We start from the raw sequence: 22,137 nt of genomic DNA, 5'->3' as shown, positions 1-22,137 counted from the left end.
GAAAAGACAGTATAGTGTGAATGATACAGTTTGAGAGAGGTGCCAAGAACAGAGAGACCTGAAGGTGCTTATTTATAAATCCGTGAAGGTGACAGGGTAACTCAATGAAACAGTTAAGCAATTGCATAGAATATTAATAAAATACTGTAGGTTCTGGGAATCTAAAATAAAATAAGAGAATGCTGGAGAAACTCAACAGGTCTGGCAATATCAGTGGAGAAACACAGTTAATGTTTCACATCCAAATATAACCCTTCTTCAGAACTTCTCTGATTTCTCCAGCACTTTCTATTTTTATTACATGGAATACTTAGCCTTGTAAACAAAGGCTTTGAACATGAAAACAAAGAAGTCATGCAAACCCTTACAAATCACTAGTTAAGCCTCAGCTGGATATTGTGTACAATTATATCAAGGATGAGGGTCATCATTTGTGTGGGGACACTGGCAAATGTTAGAGAAGCAAAGGATAAGTCAGACATGATAGAGATGTTCAAAATTACAAGGTGTTGAATAGAGCAAAAACGGAGAAGCTGTCTCCTTGGTAATGGGTCTGTAACCAGAGATCATAGATTTCTGCACAATTACATAGGTTTATACAGCACTGCATAAGGCCATTTGGTCAGTTCATATCAGTACAATGCTCCATTCAATCCTCTGCCCATCATTCCTAAGCTAAAATCTATCATTATAACCTTGTGTTGCCTCTCTTTCATATGCTTGGCCAATTTCCTCTTCTCTCTGGTACTGTTGAACCAAGTTCATTGAACTCATCACTCACTAATATTGATGGCTTCTAGCAATGCACTTACCCTCAAGAGAAAACATTATATCCATTCTATCAAAACCTTTCATAATCTTAAAGAACTCTGTTAAAGGACCTGTCACCTTTTTCAATAGAAAAGAGATCCAGCTTGCCAATCCATTCCTAATATGTAAAGTCTTGCATTTCATCACATCACTTGTATAAGCCTTTGGTTCACACTCTCCAGTCTTTTTATCTTTTTTGTAATTCAGCCACTGCACACTGTGATCTTTGGTGCAGTCTAGCCCACCTTTGAAACAAGTTTAACATAACTTGGGTAATTGCACCCTCTAGAGCAGAGGGGACTTGAGCATCCCTCTAGAGCAGACTTCCCAGTCCAGAGGCAGGGACACTATCTACTGCACCACAAGAAGGTCCCAACAAGTCTGCTTTAACCTATTTTTCTAATCAACCAGTTCAGCAATGCTGTTCCACACCTCTGGCAACTTGAATCCGGGGCTCCCAGGCTTCCTGATCTAGAGGTTGGGACATTACCACAGTGCCACAAGAAGGCAACAAATCTGCTTTAATTTTTAAAAAATTTAACCTATTTTTCTAGTCAACCCATTCAGAGATGTTCAGTAACTGTGACATCCTTCTGTAATTTGTTGCCTTTCTACATTATTATTAACTATCCCACCCCCATTCCACCAATTTGATGACATCAGCAAATTTATAAATCATGTTTTTGATTTCAAGGTCCAATTCATTAACATAAATTGTGAAGAGCTTTATTCTCCACACTGATCCTTGTGGAACATCACTTCCCATTTTCAGCCACTTGGAACACCTATCCTTGATTTCCAACCTTCGCTTTCTTTCTCGAAGGCACCTCATCAACCACTCTGCCACTCGTCCCCAAGTTCTACAGCTTAAAAATGATTGGTAAAAGAACTAGGGGAGAAATAATTTCACACTCCCCCCGTCCTAGCAAGCACTGCCTGAAAGAACAGACACCTTCAAAAAGCAATTGAACAGTATTTGGAGAAATTTAATTTTCAGGGTTTTGGAAAATAGCTGATGTGTAGGAAGCAGTCAACTCTAAAAGAGTCTGACCAACACAGTTGGCTGAATGGCCTTATTTGCTATAAATTACATGATTTAGCATTTATCCCTGGTGGGGTATTTTGTTGTGCAGTGTGTGCAAATTCAGGTTTTGTCCCTGGTCAGGCCTGTGCTGAGTTAATAGATTCGGTTGGGTTAGTAGCACAGCGTCTGTTGAGGCAATGCTGTACTGTAGGTGATGCTGTCTTTTAGATGAGGTGTTAAGCAAGCTCCTGTTAGCCTCTTGGGTGGATGTAAAAAGATCCCTTGCCACTATTTGAAGAGAAGTGGTGGAATCCTCCTGGTGTCCTGGCCATTTGTACCTATCAGCTAACACCTAAAGCAGAATATCTGGTCATTCTTTTCCACTGCTGGTTGTGTGCAAATTACTTGCTGCATTTGTTACACTTTGACCTCGGTTCAGAAATATCGCTTGTAAGTGGCTTTGAGAAATCCTGACCTTGTGAAAAGTTTTATGTAACATACAGGTCTTTCTTTCATTCGCCTAAAGAGGAAAAAAATGTCATCCAGTGTTGGTGCTCCAGTCACAATAGAGGGTAAATCTTTGTTGGGAAGTGCTTAACTAAGCATGGCAGGTAAGCACAGAATAGAGGGTTTCCCTGACATTCCAGTCATAGTCATACAGACCCTTCGGTCCAACCAGTCCATGCTGAGCATAATTCCGAACTAAACCAGTCCCACCCGCCTGCGCCTGGCCCATATTCCCCCAAACCCTTTCCTATTCCTGCCAACTTTGGCTTGGATTTTCACTGATGGTGCACACTAGGAGATTTGGCACAGTCGATATAAGGGCAAAAGGTGGTGACAGGAGGCTTTGATGGACATGAATTGGCACTAAGTGGGAACAGATCCACACTGTAGAAATCCTATGATTCAAACCTCCCTTGACTTCCAATTAAAAAAAAAGGGGTGAACAACTTGCAAACATCAAGGCCAATGCTAAACATAGAGCAAACAGCTGTGATCAACCTCTGATAAAGACTTGTAAGTACAACTTTAAGTTGAAACTTTATTGCTGGAACAGCACAGCAGGTCAGGCAGCATCCAGGGAACAGGAGATTCGACGTTTCGGGCACAGGCCCTTCTTCAGGAATGAGCAGAGAGTGTTCAGCGGGAGAAGATAAAAGGTAGGGAGGAGGGACTTGGAGGAGGGGAGTTGGAAATGTGATAGGTGGAAAGAGGTCAAGGTGAGGGTGATAGGTCGAAGTAGGATGGAGGCGGAGAGGTCAACAAGAAGACTGCAGGTCAGGAAGGCGGCGCCGGGCTGGAAGGATCCGGCTGAGACAAGGTGGGGGGAGGGGGGATGAAGAAACTGGTGAAGTCCAAGTTCATCCCCTGCGGTTGGAGGGTTCCCAGTCGGAAGATAAGACGCTCCTCCTCCGACCGTCGGGTTGTTGTGGTTTGGCGGTGGATGAGTCCAATGACCTGCATATCCTCGGTGGAGTGGGAGGGGGAGTTGAAATGCTGTGCCACAGGTTAGGGGGAGTTGAAATGCTGTGCCATAGGTTGTTTGGGTTGGTTTGTCCGGGTGGCCCAGAGGTGCTCTCTGAATCGCTCCGCAAGTAGGCGGCCTGTCTCCCCAATATAGAGGAGGCCTTCCTGACCTGTAGTCTTCTTCTTGACCTCTCCGCCTCCGTCCTACTCCGACCTATCACCCTCACCTTGACCTCTTTCCACCTATCACATTTCCAACTCCCCTCCTCCAAGTCCCTCCTCCCTACCTTTTATCTTCTCCTGCTGAACACTCTCTGCTCATTCCTGAAGAAGGGCCTGTGCCCGAAACGTCGAATCTCCTGTTCCCTGGATGCTGCCTGACCTGCTGTGCTGTTCCAGCAATAAAGTTTCAACTTTGATCTCCAGCATCTGCAGACCTCACTTTCTCCTCGAAGTACAACTTTAACCCTCCTAATGCTGAATTCAACTTTGGACCTTCCTACATATAACTGGTTATTCTAGTTGATACTTTTGAGGTAAGACCACACTAGAAAACACAAACAATAACAGTCAATTGACGTTATTCTCACCTTGACATTGGCCTTAGCGAAATGTATTCCCAGGATCCCCGAAGCCCATGTACCAGTTCATGTGAACTGACCATACAGCAGCCTAATCCTGCATCACAAGCCCTATGTAGAGATAGACATGTGAGTATGTATTTGATATGGCGGATGGGGGAAGGAGTGGTGACGAGTTAAGTACCTTACCAAAAGGAGTACTTTGTGTTTCCAAGTGTGGTCTTCCCTCAAAAATATTAAACAGAATAACCAGTTATGTGTAGGAAGCTCCAAAGTTGAAATCAGCATTGCAAGGGTTAAAGTTGTACTTAAAAGTCTGTATCAGAGGCTGATCACAGCTGTTTGCTCTATGTTTAGCATTGGTCTGTCCCATGAAGTAGCAGCCTTGAGCCTGGGATCTTCTGGAACGGAGGCCCCTGATGTAATGCAAGTTGTTCACCCCTTTTCTTTAAATTGGAGGTCAAGCGGGGTTTGAACCATAGAATCTCTACAAAGTGGAAGCAGGCCATTCAACCCATCAAATCCACACCGACCGTCTGAAGAGCATACCACCTAGACCCATCCGCCTACCCTATCCCTGTAACCCACATTTCTCATGACTAATACACCTAACCAGCACATCCCTGGACACTAGGGGCAATTTAGCATGGCCAATCCACCTAACCTGCACATCCTTGGACTGTGGGAGGAAGCCAGGAGCACCCGGAGGAAACCGACACTGACATGAGGAGAATGTGCAAACTCCACACAGACAGTCGACGGAGGTTGTCATCGAACTGAGGTCTCTGGTACTGTGAGGCAGCAGTGCTAACCACTGAGCCACCATACCGCCCTGGAGGGGCTGTAGCTTGGCATAGTAGATATGGAAGACCTTTGGGTGAGTGAGCGCATGAGGTGGCACTTTCTGGCATGGGTGGGACATAGAAGTGTGGGACAGTTTGAGGGCTGCATGGATTTTTCATTTTTTTTTAATTCTTTATTTTTAAAGTTTGTACGCAGTGCCTTATCCTAGAGGCAGGCAGTCTGCCCAGCCCATTTCTACACCCAGCAACCTCCTCATTTATTCTGGGGTCACCTATCCTGATCAGTAATCCAGTATTTCCACATTTCCCTACACCAGACTGATAATCTGATTCCAATCAGGGAGCTCTGGCTGACAGATTAAAAAACAAGGGAGTGTCAGATATCCTGACACTCTGAAAGTTGCCATATGAGGGAGTTGGATCAGTGTCAAGGTGTAAGTAAAGGGGGACTTGGTGGCAGGATACCTGCCTCTGTAGAGTTATTTCAGGCTCCATTGAGCCAGAAGTTCTCTCAACTCTCTGTACCTCTCTCAAGAGTAAAAATCTGGACATAACAGTTCAGATCATCATAAGTGACCACAAGGGGTCCAGACAGAGTTGATAAGGAGAACCTATTCCCTTTGATAGGAGGGCTGAAAACAACAAAATATTGATTTAAATTGACTGGCAGATAACCAGATTTGATATAAGGAAAAATATTTTTAACACAAGTGTTTTGAATCCGAAGTGCATTGCCTGAGAGTGTGTGACTGCAGAATCAATCAAAGGGAGTTTGGATAGTTACCTGGAAAGGTTTGCATGGCTGTTGGGAGAGGGAATGGGACTAGCTGAGTGGCTGTTACAAAGAGACAATGTGAACCCAATGAGCCAAATGGCTCCCTTCTGTGCTATACCATTCCGTGGTTAAATTAACTGGGATCCTGCTCAAGGTCCTTGGTTTAAATTATCTGTGTATTGACCTTGAATGCTGACAGAATAGGTCTTTACTATGGTGCCCTTGGATACCCAGCTGTCATTTATACATGAAATATGGCGACTTGTGATACAAGAGGACTGTCTGTTTCAGCAGGAGAGAAGTGGAAAGAGTTAAGAGCATGTCTGGTATGAAGCAAGACTATCAATCAAGTGTAGTCTGGCATGATATATTTTCTTAGCTCAAAGTTCTCAATCATGGGTAATAAATATCGCTCAGAGTATCATTTTTTCTCATTTACAAAAATAGTGTCGTTACTGTCATTTAGGCAACTGGGAATCTATTTTGAAGCAAGAATGTAATTTATATTTCTGAAATAACAACCTTCAAAGCTGCAATGCTGCATTCCACAGAACCATAGCTGCAATTATATAGTACACAGAAAATATTTTCCAAAATGGAAAGTCTGAATGTTTCTCATGTATTGAATTGTTACTGATTGCCTCTGCTTACAATAATATCGAAACACTTGGTGCTAGAAGAGAATAAACCATCAGTTTGAAATTTGTAACGTGGCAAGACATGATTGAAAGCAAGCTGTTTCTGCAAATTCCATTACTGCTCACACATTGCTGCCAGAGACAGTTTATTTCTCTTTCAGCTGACATACTACAGATAAGAAATTTCTATTTGAAATAGGTTGGCTTTCCCAGTATAAGACCCATAATTTCAAAGCAAATAATTGGATATATCGGTAGAGTGTCTGTGTTTAGCTGTAATTTGGCAACAACAATATTTGTTTGTTAGTACATAATTTCAGTGTTGCTGATAAAAGATAAGATATAGGAACAGAATTAGGCCATGCAGCCCATTAAGTCAACTCCACCATTCACCCTCTAAAAGGTCACCCCTCAGCCTCCGATACCGCAGGAGAACAAAACCCTAACACATTCAGCCTGTCCTGATAACTCAGTATATTCCCATCTATGGTGTATTCCCTTTTACTGTTTGACCTCCACAAATGCATTACCTCCAGTGTTGAGCTCCATCTGCCACTTGCCTGCCCATTCCACTGGCCCATCTATATTATACTGGAGCTTACAGCTACCTTCTACACTATCAACTACATGGCCACTTTTTGTGTTGTCTGCAGATCTCCCAATTGTGCGCTCTACGCTCATGTCCAAGTTGTTTTTGTAGAAAACAAACAGCTGGGGTCCCAACATCCAGCCCTGCAGAACACCACTTGAAACAGCTTTTCATTTGCAAGGGAGGCATTGGCCATTACCCCTTGCTTCCTATTACTAAGTCAACATTGGATCCAATTTAACACATTACACTGTATCTCCTGAGCTTTTACTTTTTTGACAAGTCTGCCACATGGGACCTTGTCAATGCCTAACTAAAATCCATCTAGACAGCATTCACTACAGTACCCTCACCAATCCTCCATGTCACTTCCTCAAAGAATTCAATCAAATTTGTAAGGCATGACCTTCCCTTAACAAAGCCATACTGACTATCCATGCATTTCTAAGAGAGATCTTATCTGGAATGATTCTAACAATTTGTCCATCACTAAAGTAAGGCTAACAAGCTTCTAATTGTTAGGCATTTCCTTTGTATCCTTTTGAAACAAAGGAACCGCATTTGCATTCCTCCAGTCCTTTGGCAGCTCACCTCCTCAGATACTCTGGTATTTCTTCCCTGATCTCCTTCAACATTTTTGGGAACAATCCATCTGGCACCGACGACTTACCCACTTTCAGGAATTCCAATCCTCTCTCAATATGATTATTTTGTCCAATATTTCACATTGATCCTCTTGGAATCCCAAATCAACATCATCCCTTTTCTGTGTAACACAGACACGAAAATATCATTAAAAGTTTTTCCCATATCCTCTGCATCTTAACACAAGCTCCCTTCTTCATCTCTGATAAGTCCCACCTTTTTCCTTAGCTATCCTTTTGCTCTTTATACACTGCTAAAGTATCTTTGGGTTTTTGAAATAACTGCACAGAGGTCGGTATCCCGTCACCAAGACCCCCTTTATTTACTTGTGCACAGTACACTGGCTGTGGCCGGCCAGCTCAGAGTCAGTCCCCCAAAGTGAGGAGATTCTGAATGCCTTGTTTATTTTTTTTAGGGGAGGGTAATCTCCTATTTATTTATTTTTTATTTTTCTTTTTTTTTCACCTGAGTGGCCAAATCTCTGTTTTTTTTTCCTTTTTCTTTTTGTTTAACCCCCACACTACCGTCTAACTGCAGTAGTGCTTATTTTTTTCCCCAGCACCCATGGTGTGTGTGTGCAGGTGTGAAATGCAGTGAGAGACACAAAGTGCACGAATCTTTTATTCAATTTCCATCACCAGGAAGATAGGAAAACACCCGAGTGGCCAGTGACAAGCAGTGCCCTTCACATCAAAGGGCAGTGCTGTGTGATCAAATCAGTGAAGGGGAGGGTATGGACTAAATCAAAATAGAGTTGGAGGGGGAAATAAGCACTCCACTCCCTGTGGCAATGCCTTGTTTATATCTGTCAGCCAGGACTCCCTGATTGGTCCAGATTAACAATTTCACTCATGGATCTCAAAAACAATTTGATCCATCTGGTTCCATTCACCACAGTTTTCTTTTATCTTGTTTGCTAACAATTTTTCACATCCTCTCTTTGATTACTTTATTCCTTTAGTTACACGATCCTTTTAATACTTCTCTAGGTAATCTATAGTACTGGGTTTGTTTTTGTGACTATGTAAGGTTTCTTTTTACTGTTTAATGTTCCCCTGCATTTTTCGAAACAACCACGGGTGTCCAGATTTGGCAGTACCATTGTTATTTTTGGAGAGGACATGTCTGCTTTGTGCTTCAAGGATCTTGCTTTTTAGTGCCTTCTGCTGGTTTACCACTGATTTATCCTTTAGCAGTCCTGTCAAGTCTGCCTCAGCAAAATCACTTATATATTTTGCAAAATTTGCCTTCTCCAAGTTATAAACATTTACTCCTGATTTATTTCTGTCCTTTCCCAAAATAATACGAAATCTCACGAAATTGTGGTCACTCTCCCTGTGTTCACACACTGTTACTTCATGCACATGCTGATCTTCATTTCCCAAAACAAAAACAATGTGATTTTACCTTCCAGAATGTGCAAAGCATACTGACTGTGTACTTTTTTAAAGGCCTGTTGAAAAGACACATTTTGCAGAAACTTTTTGTCGTGTACTTATAGGGCAATTTAAAAGAAATACCAAATTAAACAGAAGATCACATTTATAATGAATGAGAGGGGAGTGCTTATTGGTTGGTAAGTGAACTATGATTGTCATGGAGAATGCACCAGTTAATGATGAGTATAACAGTTAAGTGCCAAAATTTGTTTAACTTTCAAAACAAGATGGTTTGATTCTGATTGGTCAAAGCATTGCTCTGAGAAATGAGCTGGAGAATGGCTGTCATTTCTTTAGTTGCACTGAAACCTGACTGTTCAGGTTACTATAGGTGACCACATCAGGGGTCTGGACAGAGTTGAAACAGATGTAGTGCGTGTACAAGTTCTTTCTGTCTGAAAGGAAGAAGACCCTGTGAGCTAATACATGAAGCTTTTAGTACATGCAAGTGGACCATGCTCTAAATTTGACTGATAATCCTAACATTAGCAATTAGTATAATTTTGTACACACTCAGGATCATGTACCAAATGTTGTCCAATTGCAGAATCACATGTAGCATGGCAATGTCTCCAACAATAAGGGTTCACTTCCAACCAATCAATACTCTCCTCCCATTCAGTACAAATGTTGTTTTCCTTTTACTTTGGTATTTCTTGTGCACAAGGTAAAAATTTTTGATAAAATGTGTGATTTTTAAGCAGCACTATAATATTGGAAAAAATATCATTTGACATAATGTGAAATACTTCATTAAAAGCACAGTTGCAGGATTTTCTGGACTTGATAAATTGAAGGGAACAAAAGTAGGGAACAAAATGTTTATATCTCCTTTCCAAATGTTGAAAATATATGAAATCTGAAATCTCGTGCCAAAATCATTCAGGTAAACTAATGCACATATTTTGAGGATAATTTCTATTTGGGATACATGCAGCAACAATGACAGCTACTTGTGTTTAAATAGCATCTTTGACATTTTAAAATCCCATGGCACTTCAAATGAGGATTATCAAAGAAGATTTGGCATGGAGTTATATAAAGAAATGTTGCCAGGATTGGAGATATTGCGCAATAGGGAGAGGCTGAATAGGCTGGGGCATTTTTTCCCTGAAGCGTCAGAGGTTGAGGGATGACTTATAGAAGTTGATAAATCATGAGCATGGATAGGGTCAATAGCCAAAGTCTTTTTTCCAGTGTAGGGGAGTCCAAATTAGACGGCTTAGGTTTAAGGTGAGAGGGGAAAGATTTTAAAGGAACATGAGCGACAACTTTTTCATGCAGAGGGCTGTGTGAGTTGCCAGAGGAAGTGGTGGAGACTGGTACAATTACAATGTTTAAAAGGCATCTTGGTGGGTATAATGAATAGGAAGGGTTTAGAAGGATATGGGCCAAATGTTAGTAAATGAGACTGGATCAGTTTAGGATATCTGGTTGGCATAGACAAGATAGCTGAAGGGTTTGATTCCATGCTGTATAGCTCTATGAATCTATTAGATGGGAGAGGGCCATAGAGGTAGACTTTAATCAGCGGTTTAAAGTAACAGGGAGAGGATTAGGGAGGTAAAATCTGAGCTACTGAAGACATGGCTACCAATGGTAAGCAATAAAAATTGGGGATATGCGAGAGGCCAAAATTAAAGGAAGGGTGTTGTCGGGTTGAAGGAGGTTACCCATTTGGGAAGTAAACAAATCAACAGACTTTCAGCCCAAATTCTGAAACTGTTAATATAACTGGTAGTTAAAAATTACCAGAAGTAAGAATTGACTGTGTATGACAATGATTGACTTTGGCTTTGTATACCAAATAGATGCTGGAAAATTTCTGAATTTTTAACCTATCAACAAACTATTAAGTCCATTTGGATGGTTAGGATGTGAATTTCCTCTTCAGTAGATTCAATCTGATAACAAATGCAGAGTATTTGTCAGGTTTATGTGAATAGAGTAATTTAAATTCCAATGTTATACTTTATCGGTGCATTACACTGGGAAATTAAGGTCCTTTATTACATTCTGAAATAAGTTGAAAGAGGTGGCTGTATAGATAGAAGTTGATCATCTTTCAAAATTCAATAGACTCTGGAATGCTTTCTGCAGATTGGAAATTGTCAATGTAACGGCACTCTTTTAGGAGGGAGAGAGAAAATGGGAAACCACATTCCTACTAGCCTAACATCAGTCGTAGAGAAAGTTCTAAAATCAATGATAAAGGATGTGATAATAGGACACTAGGAATTAAGAGTAGCATTGGGCAGTGCGAGCATGAATTTATGGAAGACACATCCCAATTAACAAACCTTCATGGGATTTGTCAGGATGTAAGTAGCAGAATAGATAATGAAGAACCAGTGAATGTAGTGTATTTAGATTTTCAGAAAGCTTTTAATAAGGTTCCATACAAGAGGTTAGTAAATAAAACTAGGGTACAAGGGATGGTGAATTTACTAACATCGATTGAGAACTATTTAACAGATAGAAAACAGAATTAGGAATTAAACGATCATCTTTAGGTTGAAGGCTGTGACTAATGAGGTGCCGGACAGATCAGTGCTCACTCCCTAGCTATTCACAACCTAAATAAATGATTTGGATCTGGGGTTAATTGTAATATTCTCAAATTTGCAGATGACACAAAACTGGAAGTGAGAGTTCTGACGAGGATGCAGAGACATTGCAAGGGGAAGCTAACTGGGCAAAGGCATTTGCAGGCAGAACCCAACGTGGAGAAACGTGGAAACAGAGAATAGAAACAGGCCATTCGGCCCTTTGATTATTCACCTCAGTCCCTGTTGTCACTTTCTCCCCACATCCTTTCATCCCTTTAACACTAAGAACTATTTCTAACTCCTTCTTGAAAACATTCATTGTTTCAGCCTCAACCCCTTTCTGTGGCAGAGCACTCCACAGGTTCATCACTCTATGGGTAAAGAAATCTCTCCTCATCTCAGTCCTGAATGGTCTGTCCCTCATCCTTAGACTGTGACCCCCGGTTCTAAATTCCCCAGTTGTCAGGATTATCCTTTCTGCATTTACCCTGGAATAGGTGGGGGAGGTGGGTAGAAACCACTGACTGAGAATAGGGGACAGGCCATTTCATTCTGAGATTAGGGGGAGTTCCTTCATTCAGAGACTGGTAGTTCTTGGAAATGTTCTGCCCCAGAGAGCTGCAGAGCCTTAGTGACTGACTATGGTCATGACTGAAATTGATAAATTTCTACATATTAAAGAATAAAAGGACATATGGATAATTGATGAAAATGCTTTTTGAGAAGGAATGACCATGGTCACATTGAATGCCTGAGTGGATTTGGAAGGATGAATGGCCTACTCCTGTTCCTATTTCTTATGCTAAGTTTAAGAGGGAAGCAGAACGCTTGAGTTAATTCAGGTTTAGACTGTGCTGAAACATGGAAAGTTGAAATTTGACATACGAGCTGATGGATAAAAAAGCATTTCTGGACCCATTTGAGAATTAGATGCCACAAGGCAACAATTCTTCCTGTGACACTGAAGAACCAGTTTGCATGCCACAGAGCAAACACAGTGATCGATAACTCATTAAGTCAGTCGTTATTCAAATAGAAAATGATCTAAGTAACTGTCTTCAGTTCACGGCTTTTTTTTAAGATGTAGCTTTGAACAACCATCTGCTCTGGCTGTGTGCCCAGTTCCAGCACACAGCTGTATGCACACTCCCCTTGTCTAATTGTTCCTCTGTCAGACCCAGCTCAGTGCTCAGGAGGCAGCTGCATGGCACATCACTCAACAATACCTGCTCTTGTTTCAGTTAAAGTGATGTTGTCTGTGTAGTTGCCCACCTCCCTACCTGTCCTCTCTTTACAGCTGTCATAACCTTTATTAGTTGTTTCGAGTCATAGGAGTTCCTCCTGAAAGGTAATTCTGACACAACAGAGCCAGTACCGTTATTTATTATAACAGCTATAAATTCAAAGTCTCTGGCATTTCCATGAGGATTGCATTGAATTTTACAGAGCCGTCTTTGTGCAAGTACTTTGCAGTTCATACCAGCAAATACTGTAGATAATAGCAAGGCATCCATCTGAAGGCTTTTGTGTAGAATTGCTGAAACATTCAAACAGCAGGAACTTTCACAGTTACTGCATGAGCTTCCTCAGGCAGAATTTATGGATGTTCTAAAACTCTAAGAGGCTTTGTGCAGGCTTATCAGGACTGTATTCATCGAGTTTAAAAATAAGTTCTCCCCCCATTCAAAGAACAGTGGAACATACGCAGTTTGAGAACAAATTGGTAGGCGTAAGGATCGACATAGAAGTAAACCATTAGTTCTCAATATTTCTTTGCAGTATACTCACGGAAACATTTTCAAGATTCGAGCAGAATTTTTGGATTTGTGATTGGATAGCAGAGTCTGCTGGCCGATTGATTACCATATAGGCCATGGGTAGACATGTCTATGGTGTAAGAACTGGCCCAGTGCTTGCTGTGTTGGGCCAGCATAGCCTTGGAAGGAGTACTAAAACAGATTTTAGGATTTCTATTTGCGTAAGTAATGTATCCAAACCAGTGTAAAGGTGGCATGGAACATACAGAAATATGTAGCTTTCCATATTGGAAACCTGGATCCTCATTTTATTGCTGCAAAATGAATAAAGTGCCAAAAAATTTCTAGGCTTCAGTCTCCTGGATTTCACATGGTTTTTAAAAGTCACTTTTGCACTAGCTTGGAATTGGGGGGGGGGGGGTAATGGCATAATACAATTAATCCGAGAATGGTTACAGAACAGAAGGAGGTCATTTGGCCCTTGTATCTAAGCCAGCTTCTCCTAGGAGCCACTCAGCCCATCCCACAGCCTCATCTTTTCCATGTGGTCCTGTGATTTTTGTTTGGTTCAGATAATTATTCAATTCATTTTTAAAGGCCGTGATTGAGTCAGCCTCCATCATTCCCTCCAGCAATGCGTTCCAGATCCTAACCACTCGCTGTGTAAAAATATTTTTTCTTGTATTTGTTCTGGTTCTTTTACCAAGCATCTTAAACAGATGTGCTCTATTCCTTCACCATTCAACTAAGAGGAGTGACTTCCACCTAAGTGCCCATCTCTCTCATGATTTTGAACTCCTCTAACAAATCTCCATTCAGCCTTCTTTTTCTGTGGAGAATGGCCCTGGTTTGGTCAGTCTATCTATTGAATTGAAGTTATAATCAGATGGATCAGGCACCTGATATAGAAACAACTCAATTTTCATTACCATTGAAATGGGGGCATGAGAGTTTGTCAGTGGTGATCCTTTTATCCCTTGAGCTGTCTTTCTGTGGAACATAACTGGACAGTTAACAGTTTTCAAGATTTGCTTTGTGATATTCTGTTGGCACCTGTACCCCTACATTTGCATGGATGTAGACCTTTGGCAGAACCTGTTGATAGAACTTGCTCAAAAGAAACCACGAGGAAGATATCCCAGAGTGATCACCAGCCACTGTCAAACCTACATTGATACACTCGTCATAATGCCCCTAACTGTCTTGGATTGAGAATCAGAACATATCTTTTTCAGGCTGGTTCAGCACAGGGATAGATACCAAAATGTGCCAGTTCAGTAAGGACATCCGCCATTACAATGTATTTTCATGTGTACAGGAATAGAATTTTCTGAAGTTTTGAACTTTCAGGGTTGACCATTGTACAGGACATTGGTGAGGCCACATCTGGAGTGCTGCAGTTATGGTCACCCTGTTATAGGAAGGATATTATTAAATTAGAGTTCAGAAAGGATTTACCAGGATATGGAGCATTTGAGTTATAAAAATAGGCTAGATAGGCTGAGATTTATTTTAACTGGAGCATAGGAGGTTCAGTGGTGACCTTATCGAGGTTTATAAAATCATGATGGGTGTATATAAGGTGAATAGCAAAGATCTTTTCCCTAGGGTGGGGAAGTTCAAAACTAGGGGCATATTTTTAAGGTGAGAGGAGAATGATTTAAAAAGGACATGAGGGGCAACTTTTTTACACAGAGTGGTTTGTGAGTGGAATGAACTGCCAGAGAAAGTGGTAGATGCAGGTACCGTTAAAACATTTAAAAAACATTTGGATAAGTTTAGAGGGATATGGGCCAAACACAGGCAAATGAGATGAGTTTAGTTTGGGAACGTGGTCAGCCTGGACTAGTTGGACCAAAGGGCCTATTTCCATGTTGTATGACTCTATAGGATGGTTTTTTTGAATAACATCAAATATAGCAACACCTTTATTTCAACAGTCAGCAAAGAGGAGTGCAGATGCTAGACTGTGTGGTCACAGTCATGGCTGCATTTGGAAACCCCTTTCTCTACAGTGATTTCAACACTTCTTCATCCTCAGCTTTTTTAGCCTCAGCTAAGGATATTGATGATTCAAACTACCTTTTCATATTCTTCAGATTCTTTCTAAAATTTTTTCTCCTTGTGACACTCATGGTTAAATTGTCCTTTTTCTTTCAAATTTGACACGCAGGCAATTTTCTCTACTACAGTCCTGTCATCTCTAGGTCTTGAGCCCGAAGAAGGGCACAAGCCCCGAAGAAGGGCTTGTGCCCGAAACGTCGATTCTCCTGTTTCCTGGATGCTGCCTGACCTGGTGCGCTTTTCCAGCAACACATTTTCAGCTCTGATCTCCAGCATCTGCAGACCTCACTTTCCCCTTTTTCATCTCTAGGTCTACCTGGGTTTGCACTGGGAATCATTAATAGTTATCGGATTAGCCCAGAAAATTGATTGAAATTTGCAGTGGAGGTTAACACTCAGGCAAGACAAAAATAACTTTAATCCAAATTTCAGCTGTTAACTGTCCAATTACGTCCCATGGAATAACAGCACAAGGGATAAAGGGATCTCATCCAAACCCGATAATTAAAGTAATGTCTTTAGTCTTAAGCCCATTGGAGAAGCTTAACATGAACAGGTCCAAGGGAAAAACCATCAAATATGGCGTTCTTCTCTTTTCAGGCCCCCAAATTTTCTCCATTGTTCCCCCTTTTTATATCTAGTTTATCAGTTAACAATCATTACCTGTTTTCCTCTAATTATAACTTGTTATATTAACATATTATCCTGTTACCTTGCCTTAACAGCAGAGACACAATTAGTCTGCCACAATAAAGTATTTCCCATTCTCAGCATTCAGTAGTTCTGCCACCTCCCCAATCAATGAGTCATTGTAAGCTAAGAAGATGCTCATATCTGTTATCATAAGTCTTCAAGTCTTTGATGTACCTTACTTCCATATAGGTGACTGGGAGCTATTCTAAAAATCTTGTTTCTTTCAGTTATTCAAGGACTGTTATGTAAATGCTGTATTCTCTGTTCCAGCTCAATAATATTAAGATGATGGTGTCCTTTTGCCATGTGAATTCAGGTCTACAGTCTGCAGCAATTAGAAATGATATAACATTCTGCAAATTCCAAAAGGAGTTGGATGCATAGGTGAAATGGACAAATTGGCCGAGTCAGAGAAAGAGCAGAGCAGTGAGACTAGTGAGATATTTGTTTCTGCCTAACAACTGCTGGATTCTTTTGTTTTGTCACAGAACTAAGAGCATTATTTACACAATACATAGCAATTCAAGATAAAAGTTACCTCTGAGCAACATTTGACTGAGTGACCAAAATATATATTCAGACACCATCTCAGAATAGTGAGCTTGTGTTCACAAAGGCCCAAAGACTCAACCTGCCAGTTGAGTCTTAAAAATTTGTAAATTATACTGCAGCCTGTGTAAGACTGCCTCCTGGAATTGGCTTTGTATCTCCAATGTATTTTAATTTGGATGATATGAGGAAAAAGAGTTGTAATTGAATACTACTTTTCCAATCTCAGGACATCCCAAATTGCTTTATTTCCAATTAAAGGTTTTTTGAAGCACGACACCAATTTACAGGTGGCACTATTCCACAAACTGCAATCTGTTAGTCATCAGAGAAACTATTTTTAGAATGTTGGATGAAGGGTAACATTGACACTTGGAAGAACATCCTGCTCTTCTTTAAAGTGTTATGGCATCTTTTATACCATCTGAAATATAAATGGGGCCTCGTTTAAAACTTCTTCCAAAAGATGGCACCCTTGGCAGTGCAGCTTTTTCAGCACTGGGCTGCTAGCCTCGATTTCACTGAAGTCATTGAAATGGGATTCAAACCTCTGACCCAATAGTGCTAACGACATTGATCTTGCCAAGATGGCAGTGGAGGAGGGCTCCAGAGCCAGAGCTCATCGGCTCTGTCAGCTTTTCTTTCTTGGTTTCTTGCTTTTCTCTTTCTGTTTTTCTCAGTTTTTCATTTCTCTGCTCACCTTCTGAAGGCAGCACCGGCGACAGTAGTAGCTGGGGGCTCTGGCAGTTGGCTATGAGGCGGCTGGCGTGCCCAGGCAGAGCTGGCGTCATAATGGGTCTGGAGCATGAAAACAGCTGGGGGCCTGGAACAGTACCAGACCGGGACTCCAGAGGGAGAGCGGGAGTCGGCAGCCAAAGGTAGCCATTGGCGAGAGCGGAACAGACAGTCCAAGGCACGGGCAGGGTGAGGTCAAGCCCAGATTAGAAAAAATGGAGCCCTTGTGGGGGATGTGAGCCCAGTATAAGTTGTTTATGGACTCTGGTGTTGAACTTCTAATTGTGTTTCTTTGTTTTTCCTCTCTTTAGTAAGAAAGACTGTAATGCTTCCTTATTTTTCTGCCTTGAACCTAAGATTCTGTACCCAGGTACCTTTGTATCCAAGATGGCGCCGTAAGTGGCGAGTTGTAAACTTTTCACTCTACCCACATGGGTATGTGTGACCATCAAACCTAATTCAATTCAACTGAGCCAAAGCTGACACTAACTACAGTGAAAGGGCCCTGTAGTGATACTGTCAGATATAACTAGCTCATAATCATGTAAACTGTTATTGTGGGAGAGTGCAATGCACATGTTATCCTGGAATTAGAAATATTAAACCACCCAGCCCAGAATGAAATGCATGCCATCTCTGAAACATTAGCTCCTTTGGCCAAAAATATTGAACTTGTGTTAGAAAAGCAACAATTTATATTCTGTAACATTTCTTGGCAGCTGAGCAGTTCAGTTTCCTGATTGGTATTTGGATTATATGCGATCAAGGAAGATAACTCGCTCTCAGTAAGTCAATTCCTTTTAAAGCTGTGATTAGAATTCAAGGTCAAGCGGAACCTACTCTCTGCAGAATGAATTTAATTGGTGAAACATCTAAATCCGTAACTTTGCCGAGTTGTGGTTTATTATCTGGCTTTGTGAGAGGTTGGAAGACTGATTGTCAGGCTTGTTTTATTTATTAGATCAGAAAGTACCATTATTTGGATTGTGGGCATTAAAATTGAGAGGATTTAGGCAAAAGAATTTGACAAACTGAGCTGGCATTGCACTGCACTGTCAGTTGCAATTTTGCCTGCGTACATTCACAGAATTTTCAGTCATCAGCATAAGCGTGCCTTGCCCTTTCAAAGTCCTGATTGCCTTTAATGGAAAATAAGGTGCAGTGTTTCCCTGTGTGGCCTGAGTTTATCGATAAAGAATTGTAGCTAGATGTAATCCACAATTGCAATAACATTTTCAGCACAGGTTAGAAAAGTGCTGCTATACCCACGATAAGGATTATTTGTCAATAAACTACACATAATTTTTATTACGAAATGTTGTGTTTTGAGATGGTACTACAAATGATGAAGAATAAGTTGACGTATGTGGATAGCTTTCAGCGAAATAGATAATCTCTTGTGGAGAAAAAAAGAATGTGCTTTTTTTAAAGTACTTTTCACAACCTCAGAATGTTTCAAAGCACTTCAAGGCCAATTGAGTACAATTATATTATAGGGAAAGATGGCAGCCAATTTGTACACAGCGTAGACTATTCTGAGTGCCAAACAGCGTAAGCAGCAAATGATAGATAAGGCTAAGCAATTCCACAACTAACACATCAGATCTAAGCTCTGCCATCTGCCACATCCCAGTTATTAATGATGATGGACAACTAAACAACTCACTAAAACTGAACTGAACTAGCCATGCAATGGCTGCAAGAACAGGTCAAAGGCTAGGAATCCTGCCACAAGTAACTCACCTCCTGACTCTCCAAAACCTGTCCACCATCTATGAGGCACAGGTCAGGAATATGATGGAATATTCCCCACTTACCTGGATTAATGCAGCTCCAACAACACTCAAGAAGCTCGACACTATCCAAAACAAAGCAGTTGGTTTGACTGGCATCCCTTCCACGAGCATCCACTCCCTCCACCATCAACACTCAGATGCAGCGTAGTGTATCATTTACAAGATGCACAGTAGATATTCACCAAGACTTCATAGTCAGCACCTTCCAAACCCATGATGACCATCTTCTAGAAGGATGCAGTCAGCAGATACTTTGAAACAACACCACCTGAAATTTCCCTTCAGGCCACTCACCATCCTGACTTGGAAATATATCACCATTCCTTCATTGTGATAGGGTCAAAATCCTAGAATATCCTCCCGTAATGGCTTGGCGGGTCAACCCACAGCACATGGATTGCAGCAGTTCCAGGCAGCAGCCAATCACCACCACCTTCTCAAGGGCAACGCGAGGTTGGCAAGAAATGCTTGCCCAGCTAGCAGCGCTCACATCCCATTAAAGAATGTTTTAAATATGCTGATTCCCATTATGAAATGCTGATGGTTGGCATATATGAATTACGCAGATTAGTCAGCATCTAAAAAAGGAAGCCAGATGGTAGTCTTTTGAGATTTGAACTGAATATAAATATACGTTAAAAAGTTATATTTCTCTCTCTATGATGTACTGTGTCTTGTGCATACTGTTGAATTAGAAACAGAAACTGAAGCTGTGTAATGATACAGGGATCAGAGTTGGACTGGAGTAATACAGAGCTACAGACTGGAGCTATTAATCAGAGTTTGGCAACATTCCAGTTGACTGTGTCATTATCTGCCAATTGGGTGGCAATCTTGAATAGCAGTGTATTATACTACTGTTTAGGATTTAATTTTTTTTTATTTAATGAAGTCTTTATTTCCTGGTACATTACCAGCATCAGCTCTAAGGGATATTGAAGTCTGTGTGGCATTAATGACACTTGGACATTTTTAAAAGTCTATGTTTTTTGTTACCTGTTTGTAGCATAGAACATTCCAAAGGTAATCTTGTTGCATTACATCTTGCAGTCCAAAGATGTGCAGGTCAGGTGAATTGGCCATGCTAAATTGCCCGTAGTGTTAGGTAAGGGGCAAATGTAGGGGTATGGGTGGGTTAAGCTTCGGCGGGTCGGTGTGGACATGTTGGGCCGAAGGGCCTGTTTCCACACTGTAATGTAATGTAATTATGGACAAAACAGACAGATTTGGCTGCACCTATTTAACATTGCAGCACTGTTGCTGTCAGCAGCCCTGACTTGCTGTGAATTAAACGAGGTAGTGTCACTACACAAATCACTGGCAGCAAATGCAATGAGCTGGCAGCAGGGTTACAAGCAGACTATGCACCCAGCCTGTCTGTGCAGACCATGGGACAGACCCTGGCCTGAAACTGAACATGGGGATCAAAAGCATTTGAACAAAAGCGCACAAGCAGTCTTGGCCAATGTATAGTTGAATCTTTGTTGCCATTGCTGTAAATCTATTCTCCAACAGATATTGGGCAGCTTTCTGAGTACCCAACGTGCTTTGTTGAATCAGACAGGAATTCCTGAAAGACTTCAGAGTTCATTTCAGACCAGTAACATTCATCATTGCATTGAAAGTTGTAATAAAGTACAGATAATGTATCTTACATGCATAGTATGAAAAGCTGTTTTCTCACTGTAATTGAATTTTGATGTTTTTCTTGATTTATAGGAAGCTGCAATGGCTAAACTGGCAGCATCTGAGGCAGCAACAAGTATTGCTCACAAAGTAAGTGCTGTAGTTGTTCATTGGCCTAGTTTTGATTGAAACATGCATCATGTATAAGTATTCCAGCATGAAGGTGTATGAATTTGTGACACAAGTTCCTGATCAAATTCCCTACACAATTACTTCTTGATGATATTTCCTTCACAACAAATTCCTGATCTTGGACAGGAGCTGACCTTCAGTCTCGTCTTACCTCGTGAGATATGGACTACTGTTGTACACCTCTGAATGACGGCTAATGAAGCAGCACTTCCAACAGCTTAGCATCTTCCACACTCTTGTCTGGGGAATGGATCAGAGGGCAGAGAATCTTATACAAAAGCCTTTTGTATGTTTATTTCAAGTGGGAGAATAATTTAGTATATGTTACTACTTTCTTAGACTCTTGTAATAAGTTCCATTCCTAAATTATTTAAAGGCATTTATGTGGCAAGCCATTGGGAATGCTAGATAAGTGCCCTAATTGTCCTGGGACAGCGCCAGATGATTTTTGTATGTTTTTATGCCCCTCACTTCATTGATGTATAATTCAGACATTATGACTGTGTAAAATGTGGATCTCCATTTAAAAATGGGCATCTGATCAATATATTACAGAAAGTTTGTCAGTCGCTGTGTATGGCTGAATAAAGAGTCAAAGGGTTAGAATTTAGAGCAGCATAGTCACTCAGTGGTTAGCACTGCTGCCTCACAGGCTTGGGTGACTATCTATGTGGAGTTTGCACATTCTCCCCAGGTGCTCTGGATTCCTCCCACAGTCCAAAGATGTACAAGTTAAATGGATTGGCCGTGCTAAATTGCCCATAGTGCCCAGGGATGTGCAGGATAGGTGGATTGGCCATGGGGAATGCAGGGTTTATGGGGATAGGGTGGGATGCCCTTCGGAGGGACAGTGCAAACCTGATGCACCAAATGGCCTCTTTCTGCACTGTAGGGATTCTATAATTGTATTAAACCAACATTTTAGTTAAACAAGAAGTCAAATTAAATTGAAAAATAATATAATGGTTAGAAGAATGTATAGATCCAACTACATTTTATGCATTTGAAGTTGTTTTTTTTTAATGCTAACAATTTACTTTTTATATTAGAGAAAGCGAACAATCTTTGTCTTTGTGTAAATTCATCTAATGATTAGTCTTATGGTATGACTGGTAGGTCCAGGGAGACACAGATTTTGTGGACTTAATGTTTTAAGGAGTAAATAATGATAATGTTCGTGTAGAGGCTGTTTTGTTTTTCTAGTCATTCATTAGAATTTTAAGTTAACAGATGGGTGGGAGTTAAAGAACTTGATTTTTCGAGCGCAGCTTCACTGTGAGATGTCTGTGTCTGGATTTAATAAAGATGGACTTGGATGCCATTAAGAAGCTTACAAGTGGGGATTCAATAATAGAATACAAAAAAATACTCACTGGTGTGAATCAAGTCCTTTAGAGATGTT

The 22,137-nt window shown here is 41.0% G+C and overlaps 1 protein-coding gene across 3 annotated transcripts in view; it reads left to right on the top strand.

Moving 5' to 3' along the window:
• Positions 1–22,137, top strand: part of acads (acyl-CoA dehydrogenase short chain) — a 210,794-nt gene that overhangs the window by 169,439 nt on the left and 19,218 nt on the right. For all 3 annotated transcript variants that reach the window (XM_043715933.1, XM_043715934.1, XM_043715936.1), the window contains exon 9: positions 20,637–20,693. In XM_043715933.1, coding sequence (XP_043571868.1) covers positions 20,637–20,693 — 57 coding nt within the window. The remainder of the gene's footprint in view (positions 1–20,636; positions 20,694–22,137) is intronic.

The sequence above is a fragment of the Chiloscyllium plagiosum genome, chromosome 25 (genome assembly GCF_004010195.1).
Source record: "Chiloscyllium plagiosum isolate BGI_BamShark_2017 chromosome 25, ASM401019v2, whole genome shotgun sequence".
Classification (NCBI taxonomy): Eukaryota; Metazoa; Chordata; class Chondrichthyes; order Orectolobiformes; family Hemiscylliidae; genus Chiloscyllium; species Chiloscyllium plagiosum.
Note: the sequence above shows the minus strand (reverse complement) of the source record. Positions and strands in the feature narration are given on the sequence as shown.